The 14,487-nt window shown below is 44.2% G+C and overlaps 1 protein-coding gene and 1 long non-coding RNA gene across 2 annotated transcripts; one reads left to right on the top strand and one right to left on the bottom strand.

Annotated features, from left to right (window-relative positions):
• The first annotated feature begins 906 nt into the window (after positions 1-906).
• LOC125555526 lies at positions 907-1,394 on the top strand. The gene is made up of 2 exons (XR_007304752.1): positions 907-1,050; positions 1,150-1,394. It is a non-coding gene; the product is annotated as an uncharacterized LOC125555526 (long non-coding RNA).
• A 7,072-nt stretch (positions 1,395-8,466) lies between these two features.
• Positions 8,467-10,157, bottom strand: LOC125555527. Its single transcript, XM_048718442.1, has 5 exons — positions 10,046-10,157; positions 9,854-9,905; positions 9,255-9,465; positions 8,963-9,155; positions 8,467-8,875 (listed from the first exon to the last, which is right to left on the bottom strand). Exons 2-5 carry the CDS (start codon positions 9,880-9,882, stop codon positions 8,742-8,744), a joined length of 567 nt encoding a protein of 188 aa, XP_048574399.1. The 5' UTR covers positions 9,883-9,905; positions 10,046-10,157; the 3' UTR covers positions 8,467-8,741.
• Positions 10,158-14,487: the final 4,330 nt, after the last annotated feature.

Raw genomic sequence — 14,487 nt, forward strand, 5'->3', positions numbered from 1 at the left:
AATTGTCGGTCCAATCTGATACTTAGAGGAGGAAGTACAAACTGGAAGGGAAGACTTGGTACTGGAGTGATGTGGCACTCTTGCTAATGGACGAGGTAGCTCACATTGTTCATGCTCTTGTCAAACCACCCATCCCTTGGCAATGGACCAAATGAGTGTTTTCAAATTTTTATTTTCGAATCTCATGCATGTTTGACATAGCATAGCATATCGTCGTGTTTGCCAGTATAACAACCACTTTGCCAAAGAGACGCTCTTCTAATCATTGCAATATTCCTTCAATGAACAATCTGTAGCTATGAATATTGTACATGTGCTCACATGCACATGTGGTTTTTTCCTCTGTGAACAACTTGTTTAGACAAGATATTTATCTAATCGCCTTGTCATCTAATTCTTTGAGATAACTTTATGCTAAGTCATTAGTGATTATGCTTTAATGTGTTAATTTTGGTACGTAGGGACGGATTTGCTGGGTTGGAGAACTGGGAGGACCCCACTCCTAGGCCATCACCCTTTACTCTCAAGGAGTTTGGTGATGCCTGGGTTGCTGCTGCAAAGCGCCAGCTCATTCGCAGGGTCAAGACACCACCCCGTGAGGAGCTGCTAAGGCGCAGACAAGAGCATGATCAGAAGAGCTTGATGATAGAGTTGAACATCTATGCCAATCAACACAATAAGCAAGTATGCGATCATCATACTCAAATATTTCACCTTGCTTTTAGACTAGTTTGTTAGTTAATTGTTTACTTGGAATGGCTAAAATTCCATGATTTGATTTTGCAGACTAGACATGCAATAAAATATATATCTCGTCGGGATAGTTAATTTACATGTGTCATTTGTATTTCAGCGTGCTGACCTCGAAGCAATAGAAGTGAAGGAACGAAACCCAATTGACAAGGGGGGGGGGGGGAGGATACGTGCCCTTCAACTTTCTTGTGAAGATACGAGGTGGCCCATCTATTTTGTTCTTTGCAGAGGTTCATCCAGATTGTAGAGAGGAGGAGGATGTGTATCTTTGCGCCCCCTTGGAAGCTAATGACTCGGGTAACTATCCTTTAGCTTTATGCTGTTCAGATTGATAGTTTTCTGCAGATATTTTTGTTATGCATCTCTACTTCTAATACACTTCCCCTCTTTTATAAGGTTTCTGCTATGGATGCGAGGACCATGCAAAAGAGCTAATGCATCCCACTAGCGGTAGCTACTTGGGTGGGCACAAGGATGTTGTTTTCCCCTTCATTTACAAAAGTGATGAAGAAAGCGGGGACGAGGCCTGATTTCGTTTGGTTTGGATTAGTTCTTGTGTTGGCCGCAATGTGATGTGCTAGTGGTTGCGAATGACAAAAATGGTGTGGTGGATTATGACAAGGTCTCGTTAAGTACTGGCATCTCGTTTGCACAAGGATGTGAACTTGTTAGTACTGGCATCAGAATTTTAGCCTACCCATCAGCCCTATTAACTGGGATATTTGTTCTCTACTTTTTTTTGAAAAGGGGGGACTCCCCGGCCTCTGCATCGGAGCGATGCATACGGCCAACTTATTAAATAGATAAGGTTCAACAAGGTCTTAAAGTAAAAAAAGGAATGCTCACCAAGAGCCAAAAAAGGCGAAGACCACAGTCGCCACAAAATGCCACAACCGGCTGGCATAAGAAAGATAGGTAAACTAATTGCCTATCCTATTACATGACCGCCATCCAAACCGGTTGAAGCTATCCTGTGCTACCATCTCCCAGCGGATAGATCCAGAAACCAAACGCTCCCTGGCCTCCGTCGGAGTGAGTAGAGACCACATACGGATCAACGCAGTGGCTCGGAAAATAACCTGCAAAAAATGAATATTTGTTCTGTTAAAAACCAAATCATTTCTGCAGTTTCAGACTGCCCATAGTAAAGCACAAACTCCTACACGAATGTGTCTCGCTGTTTCGGGCCCTATCCCGTTAAGCCACGTTCCAAATAACGTGTTGACAGAACTTGGTGGAGTGATGTTAAAAGCAATATGGACTATCCGCCAAAGAACTTTGGCTAACGAGCAGTCAAGAAAAAGGTGTTTGATACTTTCATCCCGATCACAGAAGCTACACCTAGTAGGTCCTGTCCAATTACGCTTTGCCAAATTGTCCTTGGTAAAAATTACTTGTTTATGGACAAACCACATAAACACTTTGATCTTTAAAGGAACTTTGACAGCTCAAACATGTTTGGAACTAGGAATCGACCTTGAATTGATAACATCAACATATAGTGATTTAACTGTAAACTCTCCAGACCTAGTAAGTTTCTAGCGTAATTTATCGGGCTGTTGAGAAAGCTGAACCTCCATTAGTCTACCTACCAGATGGAGCCATTCTTCCCAACGTTTGCCAATTAGCGTCCTTCTGAACTGCATATTAAGGGGATGGATTGAAGTACTGTTGCAACGAATACCTCACGTCGTTGAACAATACGATACAGAGACGGGTATTGGATGGCAAGGGGGTCACTCTGAGCCAAGTATCCTCCCAGAATCATGTGCTAGTGCCGTTGCCAAGAATGAACTTTGTCCTATTAAACAAGGTTAATTTGACATTCATAAGCCCTTTCCAAAATGGTGAGTCAGTCGTCCTTGCTGTCACCTGGGACAAAATTTTGGAATGAAGATACTTGCTACGAAGGATCTGCGCCCAAGTGGCATTAGTCTCTACCGATAACTTCCACAGCCACTTGCAGAGAAGACATCTGTTTTTAACCTCAAGATTCTCAATACCAAGACCCCCTTGGTCTTTCGGTCGACAAATGATATCCCATTTGGCAAGTCGGTATTTTCTTTTTAGTTCATCGCTCTGCCAGAAGAAACGTGATCTATAGAAGTCCAGTGTTTTCCTAACTCCAACTGGGACTTGGAAGAACGACAAAAGAAACATAGGCATACTCGTGAGAACCGAGTTTATCAGAATTAATCAGGCTCCGTATGACATGAGCTTGCCTTCCAGCAACTCAGTTTCTTTTCAAATCGGTTCTCGGTGCACTTCCATTCTCTGTTTGTCAGCTTGCGATGGTGAATTGGGATACCCAAGTACGTGAAAGGTAAAGTCCCCAATTCACACCCAAACAATTGCCTATATGCCTCTTGTTCGTCATTGGCTCTACCAAAGCAGAACAATTCGCTTTTATGAAAGTTAATCTTTAACCCAGACAATTGTTCAAATAAGCATAACACCAACTTCATGTATCTCACTTTGGCCAAGTCATGCTCCATAAAGATGATCGTGCCATCGGCGTACTGAAGGATAGACACACCTCCATCAACTAGATGAGGTACTAAGCCACCCACCTGACCAGCCTCCTTAGCCCTTCCTATCATAATTGCCAACATATCAACTACAATGTTGAACAAGATATGAGACATTGGATCCCCTTGTCTCAGGCCCTTATGTGTCTGGAAATAATGACCTATGTTGTCATTCACTTTAATTCCAACACTCCCTTTTTGTGTGAACGATTCTACCTGACGTCGCCAGGCTTCATCAAAACCTGTCATACGCAAGGCCTGTTGAAGGAATGGCCATTTGACTTTATCGTACTCTTTCTCGAAATCCACCTTAAAAACAACTCCATCTAATTTTTTCGAGTGGATTTCATGGAGCGTTTCATGAAGGACCACCACCCCTTCTAGGATGTTTCTGTCCGGCATGAAAGAAGTTTGGGACTGCTGCACCACAGAGTGCGCAATCTGTGTGAGCCTGTTAGTCCCAACCTTGGTGAAAATTTTGAAACTAACATTGAGAAGGCAGATCGGCCTGAACTGCTCAATTCTCACAACCTCCGTTTTCTTAGGAAGCAATGTTATTGTTCCAAAATTTAAGTGAAATAACTAAAGCTATCCAGAGAATAGATCATGGAACATTGGTAGCAAATCCCCCTTGATAATATGCCAACACTTTTTATAAAACTCCGCCGGAAAACCATCCGGCCCTGGAGCCTTATTGTTTTTCATCTGCGCAATAGCTTCAAACACCTCTTTCTCCGAGAACGGGGCAACCAGAATATCATTATCATCAGCAGTGAGTTGAGGCACATCCTCAATCCCAGACTCATCCAGGGACACACAATTATCCTCCGGAGGGCCAAACAACTGCTTATAGTACTCGGTTATGTATAATTTGCACTGTTCAAGATATCTTCCGATATTCCGATAAATCAGCCAATTTATCGCTTACCGTTGTTCGGCCGATAAGATAAATCAACCGATAAATTAGCCGATATGGCGATAAATCAGCCGATATGCCGATAAACTGGCCGATTTACCCCTTATCTTGGGTCGGCCGATATGTTCCCAATAAGCGATATCCCCAACATTGATAATTTGAGGTTATCCTGTCCTAAAATAGTTCCCTCATCTTGTTCATGCTGAAAGATTCTCTTCTTTCTATGCTTGCCATTAGCGATCAAGTGAAAGAATTGAGTGTTCGCGTCCCCCTGGACAACTTTGCGGACTTTAGCCCGCAACGCCCACTTTAATTCCTCTTCACGGAGAAGCTCTTTCAGCCTCATCTCCGCTTCAAGTTTAGCATGAAGCTCCGTGGCTTGCAAAATCGTGGACTCGGCTTTTAAATCTAAGGACTGAATAAGTGAAAGGAGCCTTTCCTTTTCAACTTTATAAATCCCACTAAGGTGCTTAGCCCACCCTCGTAAGAAACTTCTCAAATGCCTGATCTTGTTCTGCCAGCGCTCAACAGAAGTCCTACCTCCTGCATCCTTAGCCCATTCCCTGGCTATTAGATCCAAGAAGCCTTCACGTTCAAACCATGCCAGCTCAAATGAAAATGAATTTTTGTTTTCTACGTGGTTTGGCTCCCCCAAGTCCACGAATAAAGGCGTGTGATCAGAAATACCACGAGAGAGAGCCTAGACCGTTACCAAAGGGAATTTCTGTTCCCACTCGACGCTCGCTAGGACTCGATCTAGCTTCTCATACATCGGGTTTGGCAAAGCATTATCCCAAGTAAATTTTCTACCGGAAAGCTCTATCTCTCTCAGATCCAAGCTTTCAATAATGGTATTAAACATAAACGACTATCTGCCGTCAAAATTGTCATTATTCTTTTCCTCTCTCCTTCTAATGATATTGAAGTCACCCCCAACTAAAATTGGGAGCTGCTCAGAGCCGCAAATTCGGACAAGATCCGCCAAAAACTCTGGTTTAAGTTCGGGCTGTGCGGCACCATAAACCGCCACCAGAGCCCAGTTAAACCCATCAGCTTTGGATCTAACCCGGAACTTAACCGCGAAGTCACCCATCACTACACTTCGGACTTCCAGCGAATCGCATCGCACTCCAAGTAAGATCCCACCCGATCTTCCTCGCGGAGGCAGGCAGTGCCAATCAAAATCGACACCGCCCGATAAAGTATTGAGAAACTGCGGCGCAAAATTATCTCTACCAGTTTCCAAAAGAGCAATAAAATCCAATCTATGCTCGATAGAAGCGTCTGCAAGAAACCTACATTTAGCCAAGTCTTTTAGACCTCTGCTATTCCAAAATATTCTTTTCATATTTCATCATGAATTTTTTTAGAGGTACGGATCCTAGCACTCCTGCGCACCGCCGAAGCCGGGTAAATCTTCCTCTTCCACTTGCGTTTAGTTTTGTTTTGATCCTTCACCCAGTCCTCACAACCGGGCTCTGTGGATCTAGCTACTTCACCCTTTATAGTGCCATCCTCTTCCTCAGACTCAGGAAAGGATGGCGCAAGGTCCGCACAGAAGTTATCCAGTACCCTGACTCCCAATGCATCAATATCGGAGTCATTCATGGGTTTTACCGCTGCTAAGTTTTGAATCATTTCTAAAGCACGCTCCGCTTCTAGATCCAGCAAATCATTTACAGAATTAGAAATTTCACTATCATTACTACCTAGTGAAACACCTAATTGATTTGCATTATTAATAATCTCATCATCTGAAAAATGCAAAATTGAATTAGCGGTATTGACCGACATACCAGTGGTGACCTCAATGTCACGAAGCTTGGCCGCCCGCATGGCGCACCTGTGTCGCATGGCGTCAACCTTCGGAAGATCCTGGAGCCGGCGACTCATCCGCTGTCCCTCAGATACTGGATCCGAAATCCCTCCGAACGGGATCACTTCCTCCCGAGAGGGCCTACAGACATCAAGGCCTCCTGCCCTGCCCGTATGCCCCGCCGATGTCCGCCTGGAACCGACGCCATGGGGCTCAAGTGCGCCGGGGGAGAGGAGTATGTGGGCCTCCTGCCCGAACTCCCCTCCCGTCCCGACCCTCTGGCTGGGAGGCGTCACAGGCGCCATGGTTTGTGCGGCCACAAAGGCCACCTGAGGAGAGGAGGGAGCCGCAGCCACCTGTCCATAGCCCCCTCCCCTAGGCTCAACCACCGCCGTCGGAGAGGCCACGATCAGAGTGGGAGAAAGAGAGGCCACCTGCCCAGACTCCTTCCCCCTCCATCGGCCGAGGCCACCAAAGAGCAGGCCACCTCCGCTACCTCGAGCACCGGATCCTCAGCAGCGGCAGAAACCAGCGGAGGGAGCGTATACTCCAGCTCATCATCGGCCTCCACCCGGTCACTCCAAAGTTTGGGAGGGGCAGAAGCTGGCTCAAACGGCCCAAATCTCAGCGTGTTCATCGGCACTGAAGGGGAGGATGCTATCCCGTCCACGGTTGTCTGAGCAGCGGGCCTCGAACCGTTGGACATCTTACGTCCAGCATCAGCCCCGGGCGCCTCCTTGGCCGCAGAACTATCATCTCCCTCGTGCATGTCTGTATCAATCGCATTGATGGCATCAGCGAAAAGCTCGGTATCCTCAAACTCAATCTCAAGTGGGAACATTTCGCCCCGATATGTCCACATAACCACATCAGGCACAAACTCAATATCCCGAACACTCACCAATAGACGAGCCACCCCGTGAGCTCGGGTAAAGGCCATATCCACTCGCTCAGTCTTCCCTACCAAAATGCCCAAGCTAGCAACGACCTCAGCATCCTGCATCGGCTTCAAGGGAGCTCCATAGAAACGTAACCACACCCGAGTAAGAGGCTTGCCCTTTGGCTCAACCTTCTTCCACTCGTGGAACTTCAGAATACACTCTGTGTCAGGCACACGACACAGCCCGAAACTCAAAAGTCTCTGCAAATCCTGAACAGAGGGGAAGTCAACCTTATACATGTTGCCCTCAAGACTGACAAGCTCCCAGTGGTAGTCATCTGAAACTAACTCCATAAGCCTCTGCACAGTCTGAGACTCGGAGACATCACATTTGGTCACTTTCACAATTTCAGTAGTCAAATGGCTGTAACTTTTTCTAATGTAATATATATATATAGTACACAACCATTTTCCTATAAGATATTCTTCACCCGAGGTAATCTTACGATTATTTCATAATTAAATTATGTTTGAAATTCAAATAGTTACATTCCTATTGATTCACTACGTAAAATTTGATATAAGAAAATAAAAATATAAGTCATAAATAAGAAAATTTGTAGTTTATGTGTATTTTAGACTATGTTTTTACATTTGTAATTTTACATAATATAAAATATTTTTTACAGCGATTATATATACACACACACTTAGACAACCACTCCTAATTTGTGCTGCAGGAGTTTGTCCTGAATTCAGTCAGTCGGGTTGATCTCACGAAATTGATGAGCTAACTGTGGCATGGAATCTTCTGCGCATCAAACCGTAATAATACCAACAAAAAGTATTTGAATTATCACTTGGATTTCATTGTCCATATAAAGATTATAGTGCCTGCATTTACTTGATATAATCTGCAAACCATGCACTACTAGTTGGCATATATAGGAGACAATGGAACAAAGATAGACAAGGAGGACTTGAATTTCACATGGGTAGTCTTGTTGATAGAATTTGTTTGGTCTTGTGCACATGGAGCCTTCACTTGGATCCTCCTCCCAGGAACACCACTAACAAGAACTTTGGTGCTCAGCGTTTGTCAATCTTTGCTGAAGACCAGGGGGCTGGTGGTCAGTGCAGCGTGGGTGGGGGGCTCGGGCGACGCGGTGTCCCTGTGAGCTGCCATGCCCAATCTGGGGGCTTCTCTACTCCCACAGGTGCGGCGGCTCGCACGGACCGGCGGCCAGCGGGCACCATAGCCTGTGATTGTTCTGTCGTCCCTTGTAAACAAATACTATCTTCTTGCTATAAAAACATGGCACGCTCTAAAAAAAAACACAAATGATAAATACAACACATGTGCGTGGCATGAAGCATTTCAGCCCTAACATTTTTTACAACTAAACTTGTCATTCAAAAAACCCAAAAAATACTGAAACTTGCCATCTGAAAAGAAATTTGTCATGCTTGACAACTAAAGTAGCCATCTTCGCGTCACTAAACTTGTCATCAAAACGTTCAGAGTTGTCATGTGTTCGTGCCACACGAATGACACTTATCAAGGTCAAAAAGAAACAGTAAAACAACAATTTATAATGATACATCATCCTCCATTCTAACTTATTACCACAAATCATCAAACGAAATTGTCACAAGCATGATTCTAGTCAACATTACATTTTTCTTTTTGATTTTTTTGAGGCATCTAGTCTAGTTATTATATAACACTATTAATAAAGATACATATGCTTGGACCCCTACTTGTCACAGCCTGCTGTCACCAAAGCACTCCTCCTTACGCACTCGGCATATTGCAGCTCTGTCTTGTTGGAAACATATATTGTAGATTCAATCAAGAAAGCAATCATCATCACTGTCCTCCTCCACGTAAGGAAACGGCACATCCTCGAGTCCACCCAAGTAGCCACCACATGTGGGATGCCTGAGCTTCCTTGCATGCTGATTGCACCCAAAACAACAACCTTCACGCGAGAAAAATATGTACCGTATATATTAGTATATATGCTAACAAAAAGTCAAGACAATTAGAGCAAAAGCGAAATAGTTACCAGAGTCCGTATCTTCCAAAGGAGTGCAGAGAATAACATGCTCTTGCAAGAAGCAACCATGGAGCATCTCAGCAAAGAACAAAGTGGGTCTGCCATCCACACCTTTTGCAACAAAGTTGGAATGCACATATCCTGCTGCAACTCCACCAACTAGATTCCTTTCTTTCTCTTCCACAAATTCCAAGTCAGTAATCTGAAATATAACAACAGTCGAGCACTTATTAATATATACGGTGGCTAAGAGGAATGGAAGGAAACATAAATATTTTGATTATGATATTTTTGGACATGCCTGCATATTGTTTCGCTTGGCATATGTGTTGAGCGCTACAACCAAGCTCTTGCGGTTACGCTCTTGTTTGCGCTTCATCAGCTCCTCGGGGGGCGGTGACTTGGGCCTCAGGCTCATGTGGCGCTCGGCGCAAGCAAGCCAAAAATCCTGGAACTCATGAAACTCTTTTAAAGCGGAACCATCCAATGTCTGCAGTGTGTCAAAGTCGTTACTGCATGCATGAAAAAAAGACAAATTAGTATGTAACCTCAATTAGTTGTAATGACACAGGTTGCCTGAGCTGATATATTACTCCGTGGTTGTTTAATTTGAACTGCAAAAACGTCTTACATTTAGGAACGGAGGTACTACATTACTACACCAAAATACTACCTACTAGTGTGAGTTTTAACACCTCCAGTCCGAAAATGTAAAGCTTATTTTGTTTGGTGAAAATCAACCAAAATTGAATCTACTGGCATTCACTTTATGCCATATGTCCATCAATCTCTTGAATGCATCTTCTGATATTATCGATTCTTTCTTTTATACTGTATACAAGTTCAAAACATGCAGGCACGATAGTCACAAAGGTTGCATTAAAATGTCTGCATACGTACATGGTAATTTCTCCATATATCGACGACATGGCCACCGATGGATCTACCGCTCCTGCATCAGATCAGATATATAATTAACAGCAGGAATTAACTAGATGTGTCAGCACGCTAGGCTAATCCACGCCACACATCGGGTGAATCCACCTGTGTAACTGGAGAGATGCTGTAAATCACAAGGACGGGCGGCGTTACCTGTAACTGGGGAGATGCAGGGAAAGGGTGCGTGGCGAAGAAAGGAGGAGATCGCCGGCGATGAGATCAAATCGCCTCTGCCGGCTTTTTCTTTCCTGCTTTTTAATTTATTATATGGTCTTATCTCAAGGAAGAGGAAGACTTGTATAAGTAGGAGTATACAAGAAGAGCCACGCCGGCCCAGTTCAACTCGGTCTGCCTGCTGCTTTCCGAAAAGGCCTGGGCCTGGGGTGCACGGGACTAACAACGGATTCGAACCGGATTCTGTAGTAAATAAACCGGGCTACTGTAGTGGCCAAATTTAATTGTTTCTATGCTCAAAAAAAATTTTAATTGTTTCTAGAACATTTTGAGTTTCAAATTTGTCAAAAGTTTCTGTATATGTGAACATATTTTAATATTTTGAAAACGGAAACCAACATTAAAAATTTGTAAACAATTTCTGAAAATTAAATATTTCATGTTTCTGTATATTTTTTAATCCAAACTTTTTTTAAAATTCTGAACACGTTTTAACACACGAATGCTTTCTCAAATTTTTAATTTTTTCTAAAACATGAAAAAAATCGAATTTGTGAACTTATTTTTAAGATGCAAACATTTTTCTAAAGCTCTTTTTTTATTTTTGGACTTTCAATAAAAAGCTAAAAAAATTGGAAAATAAAATCATAATTCCAGTGTTCCTAACAAACAAACAAACAAAAATTGTTCCAGGGTTCCTAAAATAATAAAAACAAACAAACAAAAACCAGAACTAGAATACACATTAAATGGGCCAGCCCAACCCGATCGCTTTGACTCTTAATGCGTCGAATAGGAAACATGGAGTGCATACTCCATCTCCGTCACCAGAGTCGACACCCTACAACCAGATATGAAGCCACCGATCCAACATCCACGCCAGTCCTAAAGCTGCACATCGGCCCCGTCCGCAAGTCAGTCATCCAAGCAACCAACTACGACACTACACGTCTGGACTCTTTTGATAGCTTTTCTCACTATTCTCAAAATGAGGGATTGGGATGGATCAGCGAGAAAGTGTTGTTTTGATCCCCGAGCTTATGTGAGCTCGACTGAACAGTAAAAAAGGAAAAAATGATGCTCCAAAATGCTTTTCTTCGTGAAATGGACAAATGTTTATCTGCATACATAATGTAGAACTGACAAATCTAAATACCCCACGCGAAAAATGACCGTTGCCAGCAGACACCCATGGGCACCAGGACGTACCCAGACCAAACAAAGAAAGCACGGCTTGTCGTGGGCACCCGAAGGACAGAGGCCCCGGGATACCCGGACATAACATCCGCTAGGCAGAGGGGAGGGGAGGGCAGGGTCCAGGACCCCGGGCACACGAACTGTCTAGAGACTTGGCGCATACTCTGGGCACCCGGGGTCCAGGGACCCCCGGGGACCCATACAAGGCCGGGCCTAGACAATTTCCTCTCGTGCCTATGGGCACCCTGGGTCAAAGGACTCCAGGTGCTCGAAACAAATTGCAAATCCAGGAAACACCCAAAACTGCCATAGCTTTTGCAAATGAACTTTGATTTTGATGAACTCAAGCTTAATAGAAAGTTGGCGACAAGACCTTCCAAAAGAATATGCTAAAGATCTAGAAGTATGAAATCTCCATAAATGAAGAACCGACAAAACCTCCAACCTCAAAAACGTAATAGAAGATGCATAGAAAATCCATTTGAGGTTGTCATGAAGATAACCACAAGCTCTAAAACCTCATATAGAGAAAAGCCAAACAAGAACCAAATAAGATGATGCCAAGGATGCAAATGTTTGAGCTCTCTATGAATGATACGATCAAGCTACTCACTAGAGAAACCCCCCCCCCCCCCCCCCATTGATAGTATGGCTATCGATCCAATAACCCGGTCTCCCAACTAACACCATGAGACCGATAAGATAGAAAGCCTATCAAGGTTATACATTTGCCTTGCGTATAGTCCACTTGAGATAGATGATGATGATCTTGACCTCCTCAAGTTAGACCACCTTTCTTGTTTGTGTTGGCTTGATGAAGACTAGAAAATTGCTCCCCCATACTCCACTATGGGAGAGCCTCTCTTAGGCACATCTTCACATGTCCATTATCACCATAATGGATGGCAAGCCACAACCATGTGATATCTCTTCATGATGCTTCACTTGAACATGCACAACTCAACTTTGATGACGACCACCACTTGATGTCATACTCCATGGGTTATATGAGATCTTCCTTTTGATGAAAGCCCATGGAAAAATACCTAACCCCACTACAAAAAAACACTTTCGTGATAATATGTGTTTGTTAAAGTAGGTCACGTTTTCTACGCAATTTTATGACAGAATCAAGATAGTCATATCTGTGTTGTCGTAGAAATGTTCTATGACAATAATCCCTTTATCATCACAGAAGTGTTCACTTTTGTGACGATAAATGGTGCGTCTTGGAAGTGCTTTCGTCAAGGGTAACCGACACGTGGCAACCACAGTAACGGGTCGCCGTTAAGCTAACGAGTGCCGGTTTTGGATCCAATACCCGGTAACATCCCCGGCCAATGACGATTTCCACGTGTCATTTTCTCATTCGACAATAGAATCACTTGTCAGCTCTGTGTTGCGACAGGTGTCGCCCATCCACTGGACAATACATGCTAATGAAATGCCAAAACATGGCATGACCCTCTAGTGGCCCGTTTACATAATAAGGTCGGCCCAGTCAAAATTAGTAGGCCAACCCATTTAGGGCCTACTTGCATCTGGCCCATTTACAACCACGACTGATATGTGTCCATCATATCTACTTTTCCATAGACTTTTGCTCTTCTTTTGAACTCTTATTTGCATGAATTGAATGAAACTATCCCGAACCAACATTGTTTTCAGGAGAACTACCATGGTGTTGTTTTTTGTGTAGAAATAAAATTTCTTAGAATCAGAACAAACTTTGGAGATTTTTATTGAATAAATAACAAGATACTCGAACGAAGATCCATCGAAGGGGGGCCACTAGTTGCTCACAAGGCAAAAGGGTGCACCCTGATGCCTTGTGGGCCCCACATGGGGCCGTCTGACCTAATTCCAAACCTATAAATTATGTTTCCCCGTGAAAAAAGAGAAGGAGTGTCATCGTGTTTTATGATACAGAGCCTGTTAGAAATAATCTTGAGTTAGTCGCAAGTCTAGGTTGCCGTGTGATTAGTAGTCCGGTTTGGACTACGCTAGTTATTTAGCTATAGGCAAGTGTCCATGTTTTGTACGAGGACTAGTACATGATGAAAAGATAGTTTGTACAGGGGAAATGACTTGTGTCTAGTAGTAGTCCGCGTAGGTATAGGAGGTCAAGCTTGAGTCGGTTTGCTAGGGGTCGGCTAGGTTCATGGCTGCATATTTATATATGCAGCAGATCCTACAGATTGTATCAACGTGGAGAAAACAGAAAATAAAAAGAGGAGAAACAAAGGGCACGACAAGAGCCCTTGGCTATAAAAGTTTTTTGTGCGCGCCTCTGTCGTGATTTGATGTAATTAATCCTGTGGACGAGTTCCAACAATTGGTATCTAGAGCAAGGTCGATTTGGAGCTGCGCTTGCCCCGGGGTTGCGACCCGACTAGCGCCTCGGGGCGGGCGATATGGTCGCTGGGTGGTACAGCGATGAGGAAAAGCGGGCCATGAAGTTGCTGGGTGGTGCAGCGATGAGGAGGATCAGGCCATTGTCGTTTGGCGGAGCGACAAGGCAGGAGACGGCAGGCTGTCGTCCGCAAGGCGGTGGAAGATGATTGTTGATGGGAGCGGTGATACCGAGCTATGGTGCCGGAAGTTCATCAAGATCATCGTCTGCGGGAGTTTGATGAGTCAAGGAGTCGTGCGAGTCAACACGTCTCGGTCGGTCGGTCATCATCGTTGTGTCAGCGTCGTCATGTCCAAGTGCTCGTCTTTGGGAGGAGGCGTTGAAGATGAAGCCCATCCAGATCGCCTATGTGTCTCGATGAGAGGATCAAGTTCAACTATGTGGGGGCGGTAAACCAGTGAAGGTGAGTCTCTTCAATGAGGCCATGTCTCTACATGAGGCTGGAGTGGGCTGTGTAGTCCATAAGGTGGTGTGATCCACAAGGAGCCAGCATGTATCTTGCTAGGGTGGATGGTGAAGTCCACCGGGTGGGGTATTCCACAGGTTACCGGCGAGGCTGGGTAGTCCAAGGCATAATTGAAGTGGTCCGTAAATTCGCCAAGTTAAAATTTGGGAGAGATTGTTACGATCAATGAAGCCTAGTAATTTAACTTGTTGTGGTGCGAGCGGATGAGTCGACAAGGGAGAATCATCAATAAGCCAAGACTGGAGAAGTATCAGAAGACAAGAGAAGATTGTTAGAAATAATCTTGAGTTAGTCACAAGTCTAGGTTGCCGTGTGATTAGTAGTCCGGTTTGGACTACGCTAGTT

This window comes from Triticum urartu, chromosome 5, assembly GCF_003073215.2.
Source record: "Triticum urartu cultivar G1812 chromosome 5, Tu2.1, whole genome shotgun sequence".
NCBI lineage: Eukaryota > Viridiplantae > Streptophyta > Magnoliopsida > Poales > Poaceae > Triticum > Triticum urartu.

Coding starts and splice junctions, on each gene's coding strand:
- LOC125555527 (XM_048718442.1), bottom strand. CDS start 9,882: ATGTCGTCGATATATGGAGAAATTACCAT. Junction 9,156..9,254: donor CCAAGCGAAACAATATGCAG/GCATGTCCAAAA, acceptor GTTATATTTCAG/ATTACTGACTTGGAATTTGT. Junction 8,876..8,962: donor TTTGGAAGATACGGACTCTG/GTAACTATTTCG, acceptor TCTCGCGTGAAG/GTTGTTGTTTTGGGTGCAAT.